Source organism: Haliotis rufescens, unplaced genomic scaffold, assembly GCF_023055435.1.
Source record: "Haliotis rufescens isolate VD_foot unplaced genomic scaffold, xgHalRufe1.0.p SCAF_6, whole genome shotgun sequence".
Classification (NCBI taxonomy): Eukaryota; Metazoa; Mollusca; class Gastropoda; order Lepetellida; family Haliotidae; genus Haliotis; species Haliotis rufescens.
This window is the reverse complement of record NW_025964334.1, coordinates 1129570-1148874: the sequence shown is the minus strand read 5'-3', so window position 1 is coordinate 1148874 and position 19305 is coordinate 1129570. Positions and strand designations below refer to the sequence as shown.

The 19305-nt window shown below is 39.3% G+C and overlaps 1 protein-coding gene across 1 annotated transcript in view; it reads left to right on the top strand.

The window, feature by feature from the left end:
* The first annotated feature begins 2236 nt into the window (after positions 1-2236).
* Positions 2237-19305, top strand: part of LOC124116844 (adapter molecule Crk-like) — a 35156-nt gene continuing 18087 nt past the window's right edge. The window contains exons 1-2 of the mRNA XM_046478399.2: positions 2237-2402; positions 14565-14687. Coding sequence (XP_046334355.1) covers positions 2368-2402; positions 14565-14687 — 158 coding nt within the window. The 5' untranslated portion in view covers positions 2237-2367. The remainder of the gene's footprint in view (positions 2403-14564; positions 14688-19305) is intronic.

The window sequence follows — 19305 nt, the reverse complement described above, 5'->3', positions numbered from 1 at the left end:
CTTCCGTATCAAACGACGTGGGATTAGATTTTTGGCGCAATTCTCTGTGATCGCTTGCAATGTATGTTTTATTTTAACAAAGGGACCCAACCGTTTAATAACGCCTAAGATTGTTAATTTGTTAGTGAGTGGGTGAACTGCGAAACAATAATAAAAAATATATGGACAATTATGAAATTGAAAGTATAAATTCAAAATTTCCATCATGAGTGAGTGAGTGGGCGGGCGGGCGGGCTTGAGTGAGTGAGTGAGTGAGTGAGTGAGTGAGTGATGTGTGTCCAGTGTGCATCCGTCAAACAGTGACAACTTGCCCAACATGTTGTTTCACAAAGAACGTATTGTGCATACAAATTCCTGATGTATTGACCCCACGCAGTTGGCCCGGAACATATAACGAGTGAGTGAGTGTTGTTTTATGCCACCATCAGCAATTTTCTGCTGCATAACTAAAATGCACTTATTTCGAACCATAAAACAAGCGAGGCCTTATAGGCCCAGTCGTCTATGATACAGCCATGCACTGTGCAGAGTTACGTCCCTTATGTGATGCAGGCTCCTGTGATAACGGGCTCAGCTCCCAGGCGTTAAACCCAACCCACTGGTAAATGTTCTACCTCCGACTCCCCAACGTATAAACCTGACTTGTTTGATAGGCATTACTTAGAAGTTGACGGGTGACAAGGTATGGATAACAACTTCCATAAAATTGTGTCTACCTTGTATAAATCGGGGTTTCACATTTTTACAACATACCAGATAAATAGTGTGTTTTTAATCTGTAGAGCCGTAACGGGTCGGGTGGTTCTAACTGTCGGGTAAGTCTGCTCCCGATTACATATAACAGCTTGTATATCCAGATATGCGTAGCGATTACGCAACAAACATTCCAATACGCATGACTGGTTGAGCCCGCGCCCAGTGCTGCTGTCAGTGCTGATGGAGCGTGTGGCTTGGAGTTGATTGACGGGAGAAGAGTCCCGTTCGACAGGTAATTACTTAATCAGTGTCCACTCACGCAGAAAGGTGTTCCGAGGTGTTCTGAGTGGGTGTGAGTGGGAATGTTGTGCAGGTAGCGGAGTTGGCATGCTGGGAATCCATCGATACACGTCGTCAAGTATATGTACTTATGCCAAGACAAAGATACAGATCCCATGACATGGAGAAATACATGTGTTATATCAAGATACATTGTCAATACAGGTGTTATATCAAGATACATTGTCAATACAGGTGTTATATCAAGATACATTGTCAATAAAGGTGTTTATACCAAGACACATAGCACATAGTTGTTTACACCAAGACACATTGTCAGATACAATACAGATGGTCAATAGACGTGTTTATACCAAGACACATGGCTGTTTATATTCAATTAAAGGCACATACAGGTGTTTATGTGTCTGTGTAAACATATATTGCAAACTATACAAGCTGATCCGTATAATTTAGATAACACATAGGTGTTTATTTAAGAAATGAATTTTACATTATGGTGGTTTACTGGGGTATGAACGTTTTAATCGTGCAAGATTCAATCGTGTAAACGTATACTCATGCTCATAATTATAGTAACCCCTCTCTGCAAACACGCATATACCTAGGGGTGACACTAACTATTAGCATGTGTATATATAAACTATAAAAGCAGAATTCGTATCATTTGGGTACATTTGTATACGTGAGTGTAATCCGGGGTGTGTGTACTTGTGATTCTGATGTGAACCAGCTCTCCCCGCGGCATGTATGCTGTTGGGGTTATCTGTATCCTTTGTAGATACACCTGCAGAAATATGCGTAATCCTTGATGTATTGTTCATGCAAGACATGTTTAATTTCCCCAAGTAGTTATCGACTCAAGGAATTATCGACTGTCTTTTGTTTGCCAAACTAACGCTATGGCCGAGTGACCAAGAATCTAATTACGAAGTGTGAGGCATTAGGAAACTAAAAGACAATATTTTAAAGCTTGCGGTGTTTATTACCTCATTAAAGGCTCTTTTAATCACTCACGAATAAGACTTTGGCGAACTGTGAAAACAATCACCTGCCACGGGATTTCCACATTTAATTGAAAGGGATTAGTGTTTACTTGTGTTGCTGTTAGGATGATAGGCCAGGTCCCATCACTACTTCCTCGGCGAACCTGTTTATATTATATCGTATCTTCACCTCTCGGCTCCATCGAGCACCTGTCGCCAAGGGAAGTAACTCGTATGTATGACCCAGCAGGGATTCCATAGGAAGCCGTAACTTGTCGCAGAAGTTGTCGTCCACTAGTCGCCATATTTATCGATCTAAACTTCCTGGAAAGAATTTACATCAATGTGAAGACTACTATTGACAGTTTTGTCTCTTGATGACACTATGGCGGCAGATTTTGATCCGCACGACAAACTAAGGTTGGTATTTTGGGGTTTAAAAGGGATGATCGCCTGTGAAAATCGGACAGAAATGGCGGAGATGAGCTCGTTAGTCTGGGGTTATTCGTAGAAGTTGAGATAACAAGTTCAAAATGAAGACGAATCGTGTCTGGTGTGAAATGACAGTATCAGTTTACAATGTCGTGAGTCACGAACGTCCAACTTGCTTATTACAAGCGTCCGAACACCACACAAACGGGACGACCTGGCCCAACAATAACTTCCTATGTGTCACTCTGAACTCCACAAAGTTGAGGATATATCGGACAGACCAGTAGCCCACGAACTTACTGCTCGCTACAAGACTACATATGTAACACCGGCAAATGGAAAATATATTAATGTAATAAGTAAAGCTCGGTGTTTGCTTTATATACAAGATGGATGTGTTCATGGGTCTAATTTGTAACTCAGAGTATTTGGACCCCTCTTGCCTGGGACACAAACATGTTGTGTTGGGGAGGCATCAGGCTTACTCTGTCAGAGATGTTACCACATACTGGGTAACTGTTGGGAAATATGTTGTGATAGTATTCGGAAGTTGTTTTGATGACTTTACATCATATAAGTGATGTTCCTATGTTGTTAGATAGTGTATTGGTATTAATATCATGACAGTTTGGGTGTCCAGTACTTGGCCCTAGATCTACTTCTGCACAGATCAGTCGCAACTGCCTCCACACTAAGGTTGAGATAAAGTAGACACAATTTATGGATGACAACTTCTTTAACAGCGTTAGAAATTGGCACTAGTCCTGTAGTCCTTACCAAACTGCCCAATAGTAAAGGTATCCTAAGGACAAGTAGAAATTGTCCCTTTTTAAGGGTTTTGCTATATGTTATCATTATAAGGACTAGTGGACAAAAACTGTTAGTTTCTAACCCTGTTTAATATGTTATCCTTAAAGTGTGTCTACTTTGTCATCCGTCAACTTCTAAGTAATGCCTATCAAACAATTTATGGTGGAGATATTTTGTATTTCATGGTTGTAAAAGAAAGTCAGGTTTCCTTTAACATGTTTAAATCATTACCTTGTAAGATTGTGGTCTGAACACACTGAGGTTGTAAATTAGGCATTTTGAACAAATTTTCAATTAAGAAATAAAAAATGTCATATTTAAAATCATCACAACAATAGGTACTTTGACCTATGTGTTGTAATTATGGAAATACACAATGCATATATAATATAACTGATTATTGTTGGGTTATGAACTGATAATCACTACTGTTCTGTGATGAAGTCCAAATTGATTTATATTGCTAGATATGAGATACTACTTAGAATGTACAGAGGTCGGTATTAAAACACAGGACTTCCTGGACCTGTTAGTTGGTTAGTCACATGTGATATATATCGTTTAATGACAATAAGAATCAAACTCCATGGTTACACTACAAGTTGCTAAATGTTGGCATTTCTTCCTGACAATGCATGCACTTCATCTGACTTTTATCTGTTTGTGTAAAGATAAAGCTTCTGTCAACTTCAGTGTATGCATGACAAGATCATTTTATGTGTGTATCTGTGGGTAGTTTTTGCCAGGGTTCTGGTAAAACAGTTCACAAACAGACATTTTGTACTTAAATCGAGACCTAGAGCGGGTCGGGTAATTGGGGAACAGATACCCCAGTAAAACATGAGGTCTCGTCCCAGACCAACCGTGCACAGTGCTCAGGTCACAAATCAGGCAAAACTAAGCAATATTGGTCGCGGATAGTGGGCCAGTGGGTAAACATGTTTGGCAGCTTGACACTTGAGAGTTTGTTGGGCTTCTATTCTGACCCACACTGAAGCACATGTTAAATGAGGTGTCTCCTGGGAAGTCACTTTGCTCCAAATATGACTTTGTTGACCCAGCACTGAATGGGTACCCGGTAGGATGAGATGGTAATGTGACAGTTAACCTTCACAATGAAAATCAACACTGATACATTGCTCAGGGTATTATTATTATTATTATAGCCATACAACCCTGATATCCATGCTCTATCGCCATGGTTACAACATGTATCACTGTTATGAGTCATTGGTTTTACACATCATGATTCTTTTTCCTGAAACTTGTAATACCGGTTATTCATGGAATTATGAATATAAGTGACTCTTATTTTGAGAATTTGTTGTGTAGAGTGACATCTCTTTTTTTCCTGAATGTGTCAACATTACTGATACAAAAGTGTCACACCACACTATATAAGGGAATGTTGCTAATATATCATGATATATGGTTGTCTTATATAACTTCTTTTCTTTGCATTTATGTAACCTACATTCTTTGATTTTAAAAGTAGGTCTACTTTTTGTGTGTGTACAGCTGTCAAAATCTTTGCTGTGGCTGATGCCTTCATTTCAGATTTTCTACCTTACTGATTAGTTATGAGCAGCAATGTGACCAAATCACATAATTATATTAATTTTGCAATTTCATCATGACTATTCTGCTACATATTAAGATGCTTACCATAAATTTATGTTGTAAACACTGTCAAACACTGGTAAATATGGCAATCTTTTAGACACAGATATTAAGATAATGATAACAGGAATTTCTAGAGAAGCACCGGCTTACAGTATTGCCTCACCCATGTTTGCTCCTTGTTATTGTGTTATAACATGACTGAATGTATATGGATAAATACTGCTAAAATCTCACTGCCCCAGCAGCTTATGTAGTATACTTGATTTATACACCAGGAGAGTTAGTGAACATCTGTTGTTTTATTCTGCTTATACAACACCGTATCTGGTCCGTGGGTGGCACATTTGTGTTGACATGATCAATACGCTTGTTTTGACTATTGATCGATGAAAGAGTATCGGGTCACTATGACCTATTTTTGATGAATAAGTTATTCATTGGAGTTTGCACTTTTGCTTCGTTATTGTCATGTGTAAATACAGTGTCCAGATTCAGCTGCCTATGGATGTAGAGGCTGTACCGTAGTCGGTGTAATTGGCACCCTGAGGAGTGGTAGAAATTACAAGTGTACCATTCTTGATGTTTTTGGCTGTTAGTGTAGTATTTTATTCTGTTTGTGAGGATATCAATCAATAATCGATAAATATCGGATAAGTAACTTTCAGCAAATATACAAAAAGCTTGGAGACAAAACATCAGGTTTCATGTCACTGGTGAGTGGTGACACATTTATACATGGATAATTTTGTGTATATTTAAGGTCTAACAAAATCAGTTGCTTTCAATCTTCAGCAATTGACAAAGCCATGTCTGCTTCAGTAACTTAAAACTTTATTCATCACAATAGTTTTTGTGAGATATTATCGATGACACAAGTTTCATATCGATTATCGGTAATATTTCTTCCCATCGACGATAATTCAGATTATCGATGTTTTTAGCAAGCCCTACTTATGACAGAATCTGTTGACTGAGTTGTTGTCCTTACAGTTTTTTGTTTTCTTATTTACTCACCAACTTCTAGAATGCCAATAAAACACTTAATCATGAATTGGGGGCACTGGTGGCTCAGTCGTCTGAGGCGCTGCAATTCGCTGTGCAGAGTTGCGATCCATTGGGAACGCCAGAAACCTATGATAGTGGGTTCGAATCCCGATTTGCCCCAATAATATTTCTAGGTTTGTCAGCTCCATACTCGTGCTCGTGGGTTTCATCGAAGTGGTAAACGTCTGAGACCTGCATCACTTGGGGCTTTCCTCTCACATTAAGCTGACACGGCGTGATATGACTGAAATACTGTTAAAAGCGGCGTTAAAACACAACTCACTCACTCACTCACGAATCCTGCCTAATGTAATGCATCCAGTGTCACTATTCATGTGGACCAGTTGAGCACATCTAGGACCTGTCTCCTCTATAATGAACCATAATTTCTCATGTGGCTCTCTTCTTGTAGGAATGAGTGAGTTAATATTTGAACTGACATTGGCAGTAATTCAATCATATTAATTAAAATTAAAAGTTTGATGACAATTATTTTCAAATACAGATCCCATATTGGGTATCTTGGTCTTTGAAGCTTGATTTTGTGCCAATAAATAGGGACAGCAGTGATAACCTGTTTTTTTAATCCACTTCATTATTGTACATGTACATTTGAATAGCAATTCTACCATGAATTTGGAAATTACTCGATTCTGATTGGTCAATCAGAGACTTTTAAATCACATTGAAACAGCTGGTTTAACGTCTGCATCACCGTGGACGTTATTATCCATAATAGCGGAAAATCTAGACTTGCTTCATTTAGGGCCATAGCATAACAGTAATGCAGGACTGATGGGAAAATGATATGGATAAGGGACTGTGAGACAGGCTGTTTCTTGGTATGGGGATTGTATTGGGAAGAGATCCTGGTCTAGGGTGGGAAAATAAAAACAATCATTTCAGATTCAAACAGTGGAGATGTTATTTGATTGTGTTGGCATGTGTGCATTGTTCTCTATGCTGGTCTGGCTGTTTAACATTTTGTGTATGGTGAGTAGGTAAGTATGCAGTTGGTGCAAGAATTCAAATTGTACTTGTCCAGTTGTATTTGTTGTTTTGGTCAAAGGATTACAAGGTCAAGTGGAAATTTCTTATTTTGTCTATTTTATAACATATACTACTCAAAATAAGTTAAGGATCACCTGATTCTTTCATATTACTATAGTTAATCTCTCATGTCATGACAGATTTACTTTAAAATTATGAAAGAATCAGGTGATCCTAAACTTCTTTTGAGTAGTATAGCTCGTCTGGTATCGTTGTTCTGATGGTGGTAGAAAAAGTTGGTCATTTTTCCTTGCTGTTGGTGAATGTCAAAGACAGCTGACATTTTGGGGCCTACAACATCTTCACTGGTTATGTTCATTCACCGGATGCCATAAGCACATGCCTAATATTGAATTACACGACATTAGTATTGTCACACCTCTGACTCATCACAACGACAATATGTTCGGATTTGTTTTTATTTAAAGACTTCCACTTTGTGTTGTAATGACCCTGGACCGCCTCTGGTCTAGTGGATAGAGTGTCTGCCTGGACCACCTCTGGCCTAGTGGATAGAGTGTCTGCCTGGACTGCCTCTGGTCTAGTGGATAGAGTGTCTGCCTGGACTGCCTCTGGTCTAGTGGATAGAGTGTCTGCCTGGACCGCCTCTGGTCTAGTGGATAAAGCGTCTGCCTGGACCGCCTCTGGTCTAGTGGATAGAGGGTCTGCCTGGACCACCTCTGGTCTAGTGGATAGAGTGTCTGCCTGGACTGCCTCTGGTCTAGTGGATAGAGTGTCTGCCTGGACTGCCTCTGGTCTAGTGGATAGAGCGTCTGCCTGGACCGCCTCTGGTCTAGTGGATAGAATGTCTGCCTGGACTGTCTCTGGTCTAGTGGATAGAGTGTCTGCCTGGACCGCCTCTGGTCTAGTGGATAGAGTGTCTGCCTGGACCGCCTCTGGTCTAGTGGATAGAGTGTCTGCCTGGACTGCCTCTGGTCTAGTGGATAGAGTGTCTGCCAGGACCGCCTCTGGTCTAGTGGATAGAGTGTCTGCCTGGACCACCTCTGGCCTATATGGATAGAGTGTCTGCCTGGACCGCCTCTGGTCTAGTGGATAGAGCGTCTGCCTGGATCGCCTCTGGTCTAGTGGATAGAGTGTGTACCTGCATTTGGGGGGGGTGATCCCCGGCCATGTCAAACCAAGAGACATTAAAAGATTGTACATGTTGTTACCCTGCCTGCTTCTTGGAATTATGGGGTGAGCTCGGAGTCTGTATACTGTATACATGTTAAGCTGTGGGATGGTATCTCAGGGGTTTAGCACTACAAAGCAGCATTAGCAGTATTAGAAACTAAATCTTATTCACACTAGTCCTCAATAATCTGCTGCAGTGCTGCAATCTACTAAAGATTTGTAGGGACTAGTACAAGCACCCACAGAGACAGACATGTCCTCTCTCTTGCTCTCACTCACTCGCTCACACGGATGCACGCACACACACACACACACACACACACACACACACACACACACACTCACACTCACTCACTCACTCACTCACTCACTCACTCACTCACTCACTCAAAGTCTCTAAGTGCAATAAGCTTGAACATGATGTTAAAACCCAGTGCACATCAATGTAATGCTCCTGAGGTTGAGCGACAAACAGTGCAATAGGTTGTTGTGGATAATGGTCCGTGATGTGAAAGAGCCTTGTCTGCACGGGGCATGCTGGCAGATTCAGGACTTTTTTAAACTTTTAAACTTCTTATCTGAACATGGACTTCACTCACATAAAGCCTGCCATTGTTTCTAGGCATTTTCTGTGATATTTCCATATGTTGGTTGATAAATGTTAAACTTGTTTAGTGTTTAGGAAAACAGTTTTTGTCAAGAGCTTTATTGTGAGGTAGGTCACATGATCACCACTTGCCAAGCTGGTGATGATGCCCCCCTCCCCCACACCACACACCCCGTCTCCCCCACATCCCCCCTCCTGGTGTTGCGTTACATGGACCTAACGCAATATCACGTGTAAGGTCAATTTTCTCTAGCTCCCTAATTTTCAGCTGTAAGGTCATTTTGTAGCACCCTAATTATCAGACTCATATAATGAATGGTTTCTTCTAAACCAATTAATGTGTTTGAGCCTCCAGATATTCTTTAAAAATGATGATTTGGTTACCATGGTAACCTGAATACCAGATTTTTGTTTTCATCTTTTATCTGTTGTGTCCAAATTAATTGTTATAAAGCAAGTGTTCATGGAGAAGAACAATGGTAAAATAAGATTACAGTACACATGAAAACACTGCCATGATCATGATTACAGGACCTGTCATGGCGTCGGTGTCGGGTGTCGGTGTTGATGTAGTGGATGTCATGCATCAGCCCAGTAGGAAGTAAGGACATTTGGTCTGTATGAACTATACAATGTAGATCTGATGATGCAGCATTGTTGCCTTGTCTATTGGCTGGTCTGACTGTGTGTCTGGCTTCCTGACACTATACTTCAGATGAGACATTACTGTAGAATGGGCAGAGGTCATATTGCATTGTTTGCATAAAAAGATATGACAGGTTTTATGGAAAATATTCAGAGAAAAGGATTTAAACAAACAGAGTATATTTGAATGTCATATGAGTGAATGTTATCTTCCTAGTCAGCACTGTTCCAGTTTGGTCTCGTCAACCATGAAAGAGTCTAAACCTGGCAACTCATTGGTTGATACCATCAGGTCACATCGACCATCGGTTGATACTGTCAGGTCACATTGACCTGTCATGAAAGCATGTGAGCCAGGCAACTCATTGGTTGATACCATCAGGTCACATCGACCATCGGTTGATACTGTCAGGTCACATCGACCTGTCATGAAAGCGTGTGAGCCAGGCAACTCATTGGTTGATACCATCAGGTCACATCGACCATCGGTTGATACCATCAGGTCACATCGACCATCGGTTGATACTGTCAGGTCACATCGACCTGTCATGAAAGCGTGTGAGCCAGGCAACTCATTGGTTGATACCATCAGGTCACATCGACCATCGGTTGATACCATCAGGTCACATCGACCATCGGTTGATACTGTCAGGTCACATCGACCTGTCATGAAAGCGTGTGAGCCAGGCAACTCATTGGTTGATACCATCAGGTCACATCGACCATCGGTTGATACTGTCAGGTCACATCGACCTGTCATGAAAGCGTGTGAGCCAGGCAACTCATTGGTTGATACCATCAGGTCACATCGACCATCGGTTGATACTGTCAGGTCACATTGACCTGTCATGAAAGCGTGTGAGCCAGGCAACCATTGGTTGATATCATCAGGTCACATTGATATGTCATCAAAGCAAGTGAGCCAGGCAACTCATCGGTTGATATGTTCAGGTCACAATCAGGTGTCCTATTTACATGATGGACGTCGTACATGTCCTAACAGCAGGGTTGTGACAAGGGCCCCTTGACTTGCATGTCTTATGTTGTGGGGTAGGCCAGTGGTTAGAGTGTTCACTCATCTCGCCTAAGGCCCGGGTTCCATTCCCCACAGGTGTACACTGATGCTTATTATACCAATCACTTGATTGTCTGATTCCAGACAAGATTACTCTCCGCTGTCATATAGCTGAAAAATTTCTGAGTGTGGATTAATCAACCAAACACTGCGTGAAGCCCATGTCTGGTGTACCCAACGTGATACTGCTGGAATTTTGCAGAAAGCAGCATGAAACATTTGTCTGAACACTGATATGCTTATGACATGTGTAATAATGTCTGTCATGTGCTACAAGGTAGGGGTGAGTTTTTTCTAGCCTGGCAAAGAGCGAAGGAGTGCTGTTGATCCCCTGTGACCACAGTGACACAACAATGCTCATGGTAGCAATCACTGGATTGTCTGATTCCAGACTAGATTATTTACAGACTGCAATCAGTGCTGAACAACAAATGAACCAACAAACACTGTGTGAAGCCCATGTCTGGTGTGCCCAACATGAATTTTGTAGAAAGCATCATTAAACCTCCTTCGTTCATGTTTTTCAGAACACTGACATGCTTGTAACATGAATAATAACATCTGTCGTGTGTAACTAATAGGGGGGAGTTTTGTCTACCCTGACAAACAGTGAATATGTATGTAATATGTAATATGCAGAACTCCAGATAAGCTTTTGGTGTTGTGGGTATTTTACCCATGCATTTTAAAATCATTGGGTATCAGTAATTCTATCTGGGTATTCAAATTTCTGTTACCCACTAGTTTTTACACATGTGGGTATTTAAGTTAAATATTTAAAAACTCCATTCATCTAGTCCCTGCAAACTGGTGTTGTGTGGGTTCGAGAGCCTTATAGGACTAAACAATACCACGATACTTCCAAGAGAAAGTGTGATGGCAAATGATCATGATGTAACTGTCATCGTGGAGTTTGGCAAGGTTGACGGAATGTCCGTTTATAATTTCAAAATAAGTTGCTGATTTGCTAATCAAATACGCAGGGTTACTTCACAATATTTTGATGATACGCACAAGTTTTATTTTTGTAGCGTATCTGAAATGTTGGTTGCGTATTTGATACGCTTGGATTTTATTTTACTGCATATTTCTGCATTTCTGATGCATATTTTACGCAGATACACAGCTTATCTGGAGCTCTGACCCTGACAAACAGTGAAGGAGTGCTATTCATCCTCTGTGAAAATGCAAATGCCCGCAACAGTGACACAAGGATATGTACTGTGTTGAGGAAAGTGAGTAGAATACAAGTGTTGCTAGGAAGGATACTTATTAGGATTGTTCAGCAGTGTCACATACGGATGATTCGAACTATTCATGGAGGGCGAGAAGCAACACTTCCTGTTGTCATCAACGTTGTCGTGTTGAGGATTTGTTCAATTCCGGACATTTCGTTGATTTTATTCACTTTCAAGAGGACGTTCCTCCTTATGTTATTAATTAGAAACTGCCAGTGACCTAGATTATTAACCTAGATATAAAACCTGATCTCACTTTCCTATGACACATACAGGGGTTTACATGATGCATGAAATGTGTCTAGTACGCACAAATATATGGACAATAGAATGTGTTGCATCCCCAGGGATGTTCAGTAAGATTCATTGTACCAATTTCTGGAGTGGAAAGATCTAGGTCCTGTGATTAAAGTAAGATTCAAGTCTTTCAGCACAGTACACTGCACCATTTCATTACGTTTATGGGGACACGGGTGGCCCAGTCGTCTAATTTGCCGCGATTCCCTGTTCAGAGTTGCATCCCTTGGGCACGCCAGAAACCTATGATTGTGGGTTCGAATCCCGGTTCGCCCCAATTATGTTTCTAGGTTTGTCAGCACCATATCCGTGCTTGTGGGTCACCAAAGTGGTAAACATCTAAGACCAGCATCACTTGAGGCTTTCCTCCAACATTAAGCTGACACGCCGTAATATAACGGGAATATTGTTAAAAGTGGCGTTAAACCCAACTCATTCACTCACTCATTACGTTTACAGGACCCTCATATTTTTCCCATAAGGACTCTTGAAATGAATTATGGGGGGGCTGTCACCACAGTTTTGGAGGTCAAGGTAAAGTAATGGACATATGGTTTGAAACAAATCCACTTTCTAAACGATTCACTCGACAATTGACCAGAGTATGGGTGTATTGCGATGTTGTGTTCCTCAAAATGTGTAACTGATTATCTGATGCAGCCATGCAAGCTGCCGATCACAGTGACAGTGTCTAAGATGCTTTAGTTCACTGAGACCTCAGAGGTTCCAGGTTAAAATTCTGTAGGAAACTGGTCTGGCTGTAACAGTTTGTTTACTGGATCAGATGGTTAGGCTCAGTGACTTTGTTGTTAGTGTTTTATCGTACCCCGATTGCATGGATCAATGCTCATAATATCAATCAATGTACACCCCGTGTCATGGCTGAGTGCCATGTTAAACAACAAACAACACTCTTTCACTGTGTAGAGTACACTCCCTTTATCGCACCAGAATCTGCTGGTTGTACGTTGAAATTCTAGATTTGACTTGACCTGTTCCTAAAGCTGACTTGAGAATCTGAGAATCAGTAACACAGAAAAACTGTTCAAAGACCTTAAACCTAACTCACTCACTCACTCATTTGTGGGTTTGACGAAATACAGTCTGTTACTCATAAAACATTTTGTCTTCATTCAATGATAATGGTGGCCACTTGACATCAGCGACGAAGCCTTTCATACACTAGTTCACCATGGTTACAGGGCAACACCCTGGGGGTGGGTAGTAATTGTCATATTCCGCCGCCGGTATCACCAGGCAGACAATACAAGTGCCTGTGGACACATTACATTGGTGACTGTCGCTTTGTCTTCCCCTGCGACCGTCATAATCGGCCTGCTAAATGCTATCTATGATTGCCGGAGCAGCGTGTATTATAACAGGGCCCAAACATGGGATGAAGGTCAAAGGTCACTCCTGGCTGCCAAATGGCAGCTTATAGGTCAGCTGTCATGGATTATGAAATTATGTTTCATTGTTTCAAATTCCTTAAATTCTGACATTGCCAGTGTAGTGTGATTTAGAGATAATGTTTTGTGTGTTCGAGTGCATTTTAATAGTGAGATTACTGGTGACCTGACTGGCTGCAGAACGATATGCCAGACCCTGTGTGTAGGAAGAGTGTGCTGAGCTGAACCTAAGGATGTTCAGGCTTGATGTCACAATGATAGAGGCTGTGTTTGTGCCAAAGTAACCATGAAACTCCTCCCCCCTCTCTCCCCCTTCCACATTCATCGTTCTCTATGTGTATTTATTAAATGAGTATTGTGGAAAAAAAGATTTTTCAAGTATTATGTGCTGAATAAGTTGACATTGCATCCCTTCAGCGAATTTCATCAACTTCAGTTTATACCCTGGTGTTTCAAATTTCTTCTGAATTCAAAGTTTAGAATGATACAATGTGGATGTGCGTGTGTGAGTGAGTGCGTGCATGCTGAGGTTGATGGTGAATACTGAAGTTGATGGTGAATGCTGACATTGGTGAATATTGACATAAGGGAAGTTGATGTTTAATACTGATGTCGATGTTGAATACTGAGTTGAATACTGATGTCGATGTTGAATCCTGATGTTGATGTTGAATACTGATGTTGATGGTGAATACTGAAGTTGATGGTGAATACTGATGTCGATGGGAATACTGAAGTTGATGGTGAATACTGATGTTGATGGTGAATACTGATGTTGAATACTGAAGTTGATAGTGGATGCTGACATTGGTGAATACTGACATTAGGGAAGTTGATGTTCAATACTGATGTTGATGTTGAATACTGAAGTTGATGGTGAATACTGAGTTGAATACTGAAGTTGATGGTGAATACTGATGTTGATGTTGAATACTGAGTTGAATACTGATGTTGATGTTGAATACTGATGTTGAATACTGATGTTGATGTTGAATACTGAGTTGAATACTGAAGTTGATGTTGAATACTGATGTTGATGTTGAATACTGATGTTGATGTTGAATACTGTTGTTGATGTTGAATACTGAGTTGAATACTGAAGTCAATGGTGAATACTGAGTTGAATTCTGATGTTGATGTTTAATACTGATGTCGATGATGTTGATGGTGAATACTGAAGTTGCTGGTGAATACTGATGTTGATGTTGTTTTTTTCAGTTGGTACTTCGGTCCACTTGGTCGAGAGGAGACTAATGATATATTGATGAATGAACGTGACAGCGGCGTGTTCCTTGTACGAGAGAGTCGATCAATACGTGGAGATTTTGTACTATGTGTCAGGTGAGTGGATGCTGCAGACGTTCAGGTACACGGGAAAGTAGACACAACTGATGGTACAGGACACTGATGGTACAGGACAAAGTAGACACAACTGATGGTACAGGACAAAGTAGACACAACTGATGGTACAGGACGAGGTAGACACAACTGATGGTACAGGACAAAGTAGACACAACTGATGGTACAGGACGAGGTAGACACAACTGATGGTACAGGACAAAGTAGACACAACTGATGGTACAGGACAAGGTAGACACAACTGATGGTACAGGACAAAGTAGACACAACTTACTGGTACAGGACGAGGTAGACACAACTGATGGTACAGGACAAAGTAGACACAACTGATGGTACAGGACAAGGTAGACACAACTTATAGGTACAGGACAAGGTAGACACAACTGATGGTACAGGACAAAGTAGACACAACTTACTGGTATAGGACAAAGTAGACACAACTGATGGTACAGGACAAGGTAGACACAAATGATGGTACAGGACAAAGTAGACACAACTGATGGTACAGGACAAAGTAGACACAACTGATGGTACAGGACAAAGTAGACACAACTGATGGTACAGGACAAGGTAGACACAACTGATGGTACAGGACAAAGTAGACGCAACTGATGGTACAGGACAAAGTAGACACAACTGATGGTACATGGGAAAGGAAATCTGGGTAAAATATTCCAAGTGTCCATAGTCAATGTAATCAATATAATGGCTATTTGAAATAAAAAACTCTGGTAATCAATTCAGTACTTTATTCAACCCTTCTCTGCTTGTAACCAGTGAAGTATATTAATTTTTGGAATAATCTTCGTAATAAGCCAAATCAGTGTTCCCGCTGGCTTTTGAAACTGTCAGTTCTGGTGGACTGGCAACTCCAAATATTACCAGTTCCCCCTAATTTTTGTCAGTCCCAACTTTCAACATATATAGAAAGTATGAAAATTACCCGGATTTAATTCTTTCAACATCATGTTCCTGTTCATCTCCGCTTTAACTGAGTTAGATCAACACGTCATTCACACAAAGTCCAGTCACAATTGTCCCTTTATATTTTATATTTCAAGACGAAGTCGCAACAAATATATATTTAACCTCAAAGCAAAGCAAAATGTTATTTCTTTGCAAAAGAGATAGAATAGGGGAAACCTTAATGGTAACAGACAAGTTGACTTTGTTAAAAAAATATACTTATATGATAATCGCCAATGTTTTGTTCAACAAAGATTTATTTGCCAATCCAGAAGGACTGGCAGTCACATGAATTACCAGTCCAAGCCTTATGTTACCGGTAAAAAACTGGTATTTACCGGTAAACGGGAACTTGTAATGAAAAATCTCTGAATTAAAATTTCTGAGTGATTGGTCGATTTCAGAGCTAATTATGACCATTGATTGATGATAAAATTACACTATTTTCCATTTTCCCCAGCACTGAGCTTCACCTCTGCCCAACTGTTACACAAGATCATAACATGTCACTGTGGGAAACACTGTACATAGGTGGACTCTGCTTTATGAACACAACTGTGTAACCAGACATGCATGAGATGATCCATACATCACATCTGTCATACATTACATCTGACATAGATTACATCTGACATACATTACATCTGACATACATTACATCTGACATACATTACATCTGACATAGATTACATCTGACATACATTACATCTGACATACATCACATCTGACATAGATTACATCTGACATACATTACATCTGACATACATTACATCTGACATAGATTACATCTGACATACATTACATCTGACATAGATTACATCTGACATACATTACATCTGACATAGATTACATCTGACATAGATTACATCTGACATAGATTACATCTGACATACATTACATCTGACATAGATTACATCTGACATACATTACATCTGACATACATTACATCTGACATAGATTACATCTGACATACATTACATCTGACATACATTACATCTGACATACATTACATCTGACATACATTACATCTGACATAGATTACATCTGACATACATTACATCTGACATACATTACATCTGACATACATTACATCTGACATACATTACATCTGACATAGATTACATCTGACATACATTACATCTGACATACATTACATCTGACATAGATTACATCTGACATACATTACATCTGACATACATTACATCTGACATACATTACATCTGACATACATTACATCTGACATACATTACATCTGACATACATTACATCTGACATAGATTACATCTGACATACATTACATCTGACATAAATTACATCTGACATACATTACATCTGACATACATTACATCTGACATAGATTACATCTGACATACATTACATCTGACATACATTACATCTGACATAGATTACATCTGACATAGATTACATCTGACATAGATTACATCTGACATACATTACATCTGACATAGATTACATCTGACATACATCACATCTGACATACATTACATCTGACATACATTACATCTGACATACATCACATCTGACATAGATTACATCTGACATAGATTACATCTGACATACATTACATCTGACATACATTACATCTGACATAGATTACATCTGACATAGATTACATCTGACATACATTACATCTGACATAGATTACATCTGACATACATTACATCTGACATACATCACATCTGACATACATTACATCTGACATACATCACATCTGACATAGATTACATCTGACATACATTACATCTGACATACATCACATCTGACATAGATTACATCTGACATAGATTACATCTGACATACATTACATCTGACATAGATTACATCTGACATACATTACATCTGACATACATCACATCTGACATAGATTACATCTGACATACATCACATCTGACATAGATTACATCTGACATACATTACATCTGACATACATCACATCTGACATAGATTACATCTGACATAGATTACATCTGACATAGATTACATCTGACATACATTACATCTGACATAGATTACATCTGACATACATTACATCTGACATACATTACATCTGACATACATTACATCTGACATAGATTACATCTGACATAGATTACATCTGACATACATTACATCTGACATACATTACATCTGACATACATTACATCTGACATACATTACATCTGACATAGATTACATCTGACATACATCACATCTGACATAGATTACATCTGACATAGATTACATCTGACATACATTACATCTGACATACATTACATCTGACATACATTACATCTGACATAGATTACATCTGACATAGATTACATCTGACATAGATTACATCTGACATACATTACATCTGACATACATTACATCTGACATACATTACATCTGACATAGATTACATCTGACATACATCACATCTGACATAGATTACATCTGACATAGATTACATCTGACATACATTACATCTGACATACATTACATCTGACATACATTACATCTGACATACATTACATCTGACATAGATTACATCTGACATACATTACATCTGACATACATCACATCTGACATAGATTACATCTGACATACATTACATCTGACATAGATTACATCTGACATACATTACATCTGACATACATTACATCTGACATACATTACATCTGACATAGATTACATCTGACATACATTACATCTGACATACATTACATCTGACATACATTACATCTGACATACATCACATCTGACATAGATTACATCTGACATACATTACATCTGACATAGATTACATCTGACATACATTACATCTGACATACATTACATCTGACATAGATTACATCTGACATACATTACATCTGACATACATTACATCTGACATACATTACATCTGACATACATTACATCTGACATACATTCATCTGACATACATCACATCTGACATAGATTACATCTGACATACATTACATCTGACATAGATTACATCTGACATACATTACATCTGACATACATTACATCTGACATAGATTACATCTGACATACATTACATCTGACATACATTACATCTGACATACATTACATCTGACATAGATTACATCTGACATACATTACATCTGACATACATTACATCTGACATACATTACATCTGACATAGATTACATCTGACATACATTACATCTGACATACATCACATCTGACATAGATTACATCTGACATAGATTACATCTGACATACATTACATCTGACATAGATTACATCTGACATACATTACATCTGACATAGATTACATCTGACATACATTACATCTGACATACATTACATCTGACATAGATTACATCTGACATACATTACATCTGACATACATTACATCTGACATACATTACATCTGACATACATCACATCTGACATACATTACATCTGACATACATTACATCTGACATACATTACATCTGACATACATTACATCTGACATACATTACATCTGACATACATCACATCTGACATAGATTACATCTGACATAGATTACATCTGACATAGATTACATCTGACATACATTACATCTGACATACATTACATCTGACATACATTACATCTGACATAGATTACATCTGACATACATTACATCTGACATACATTACA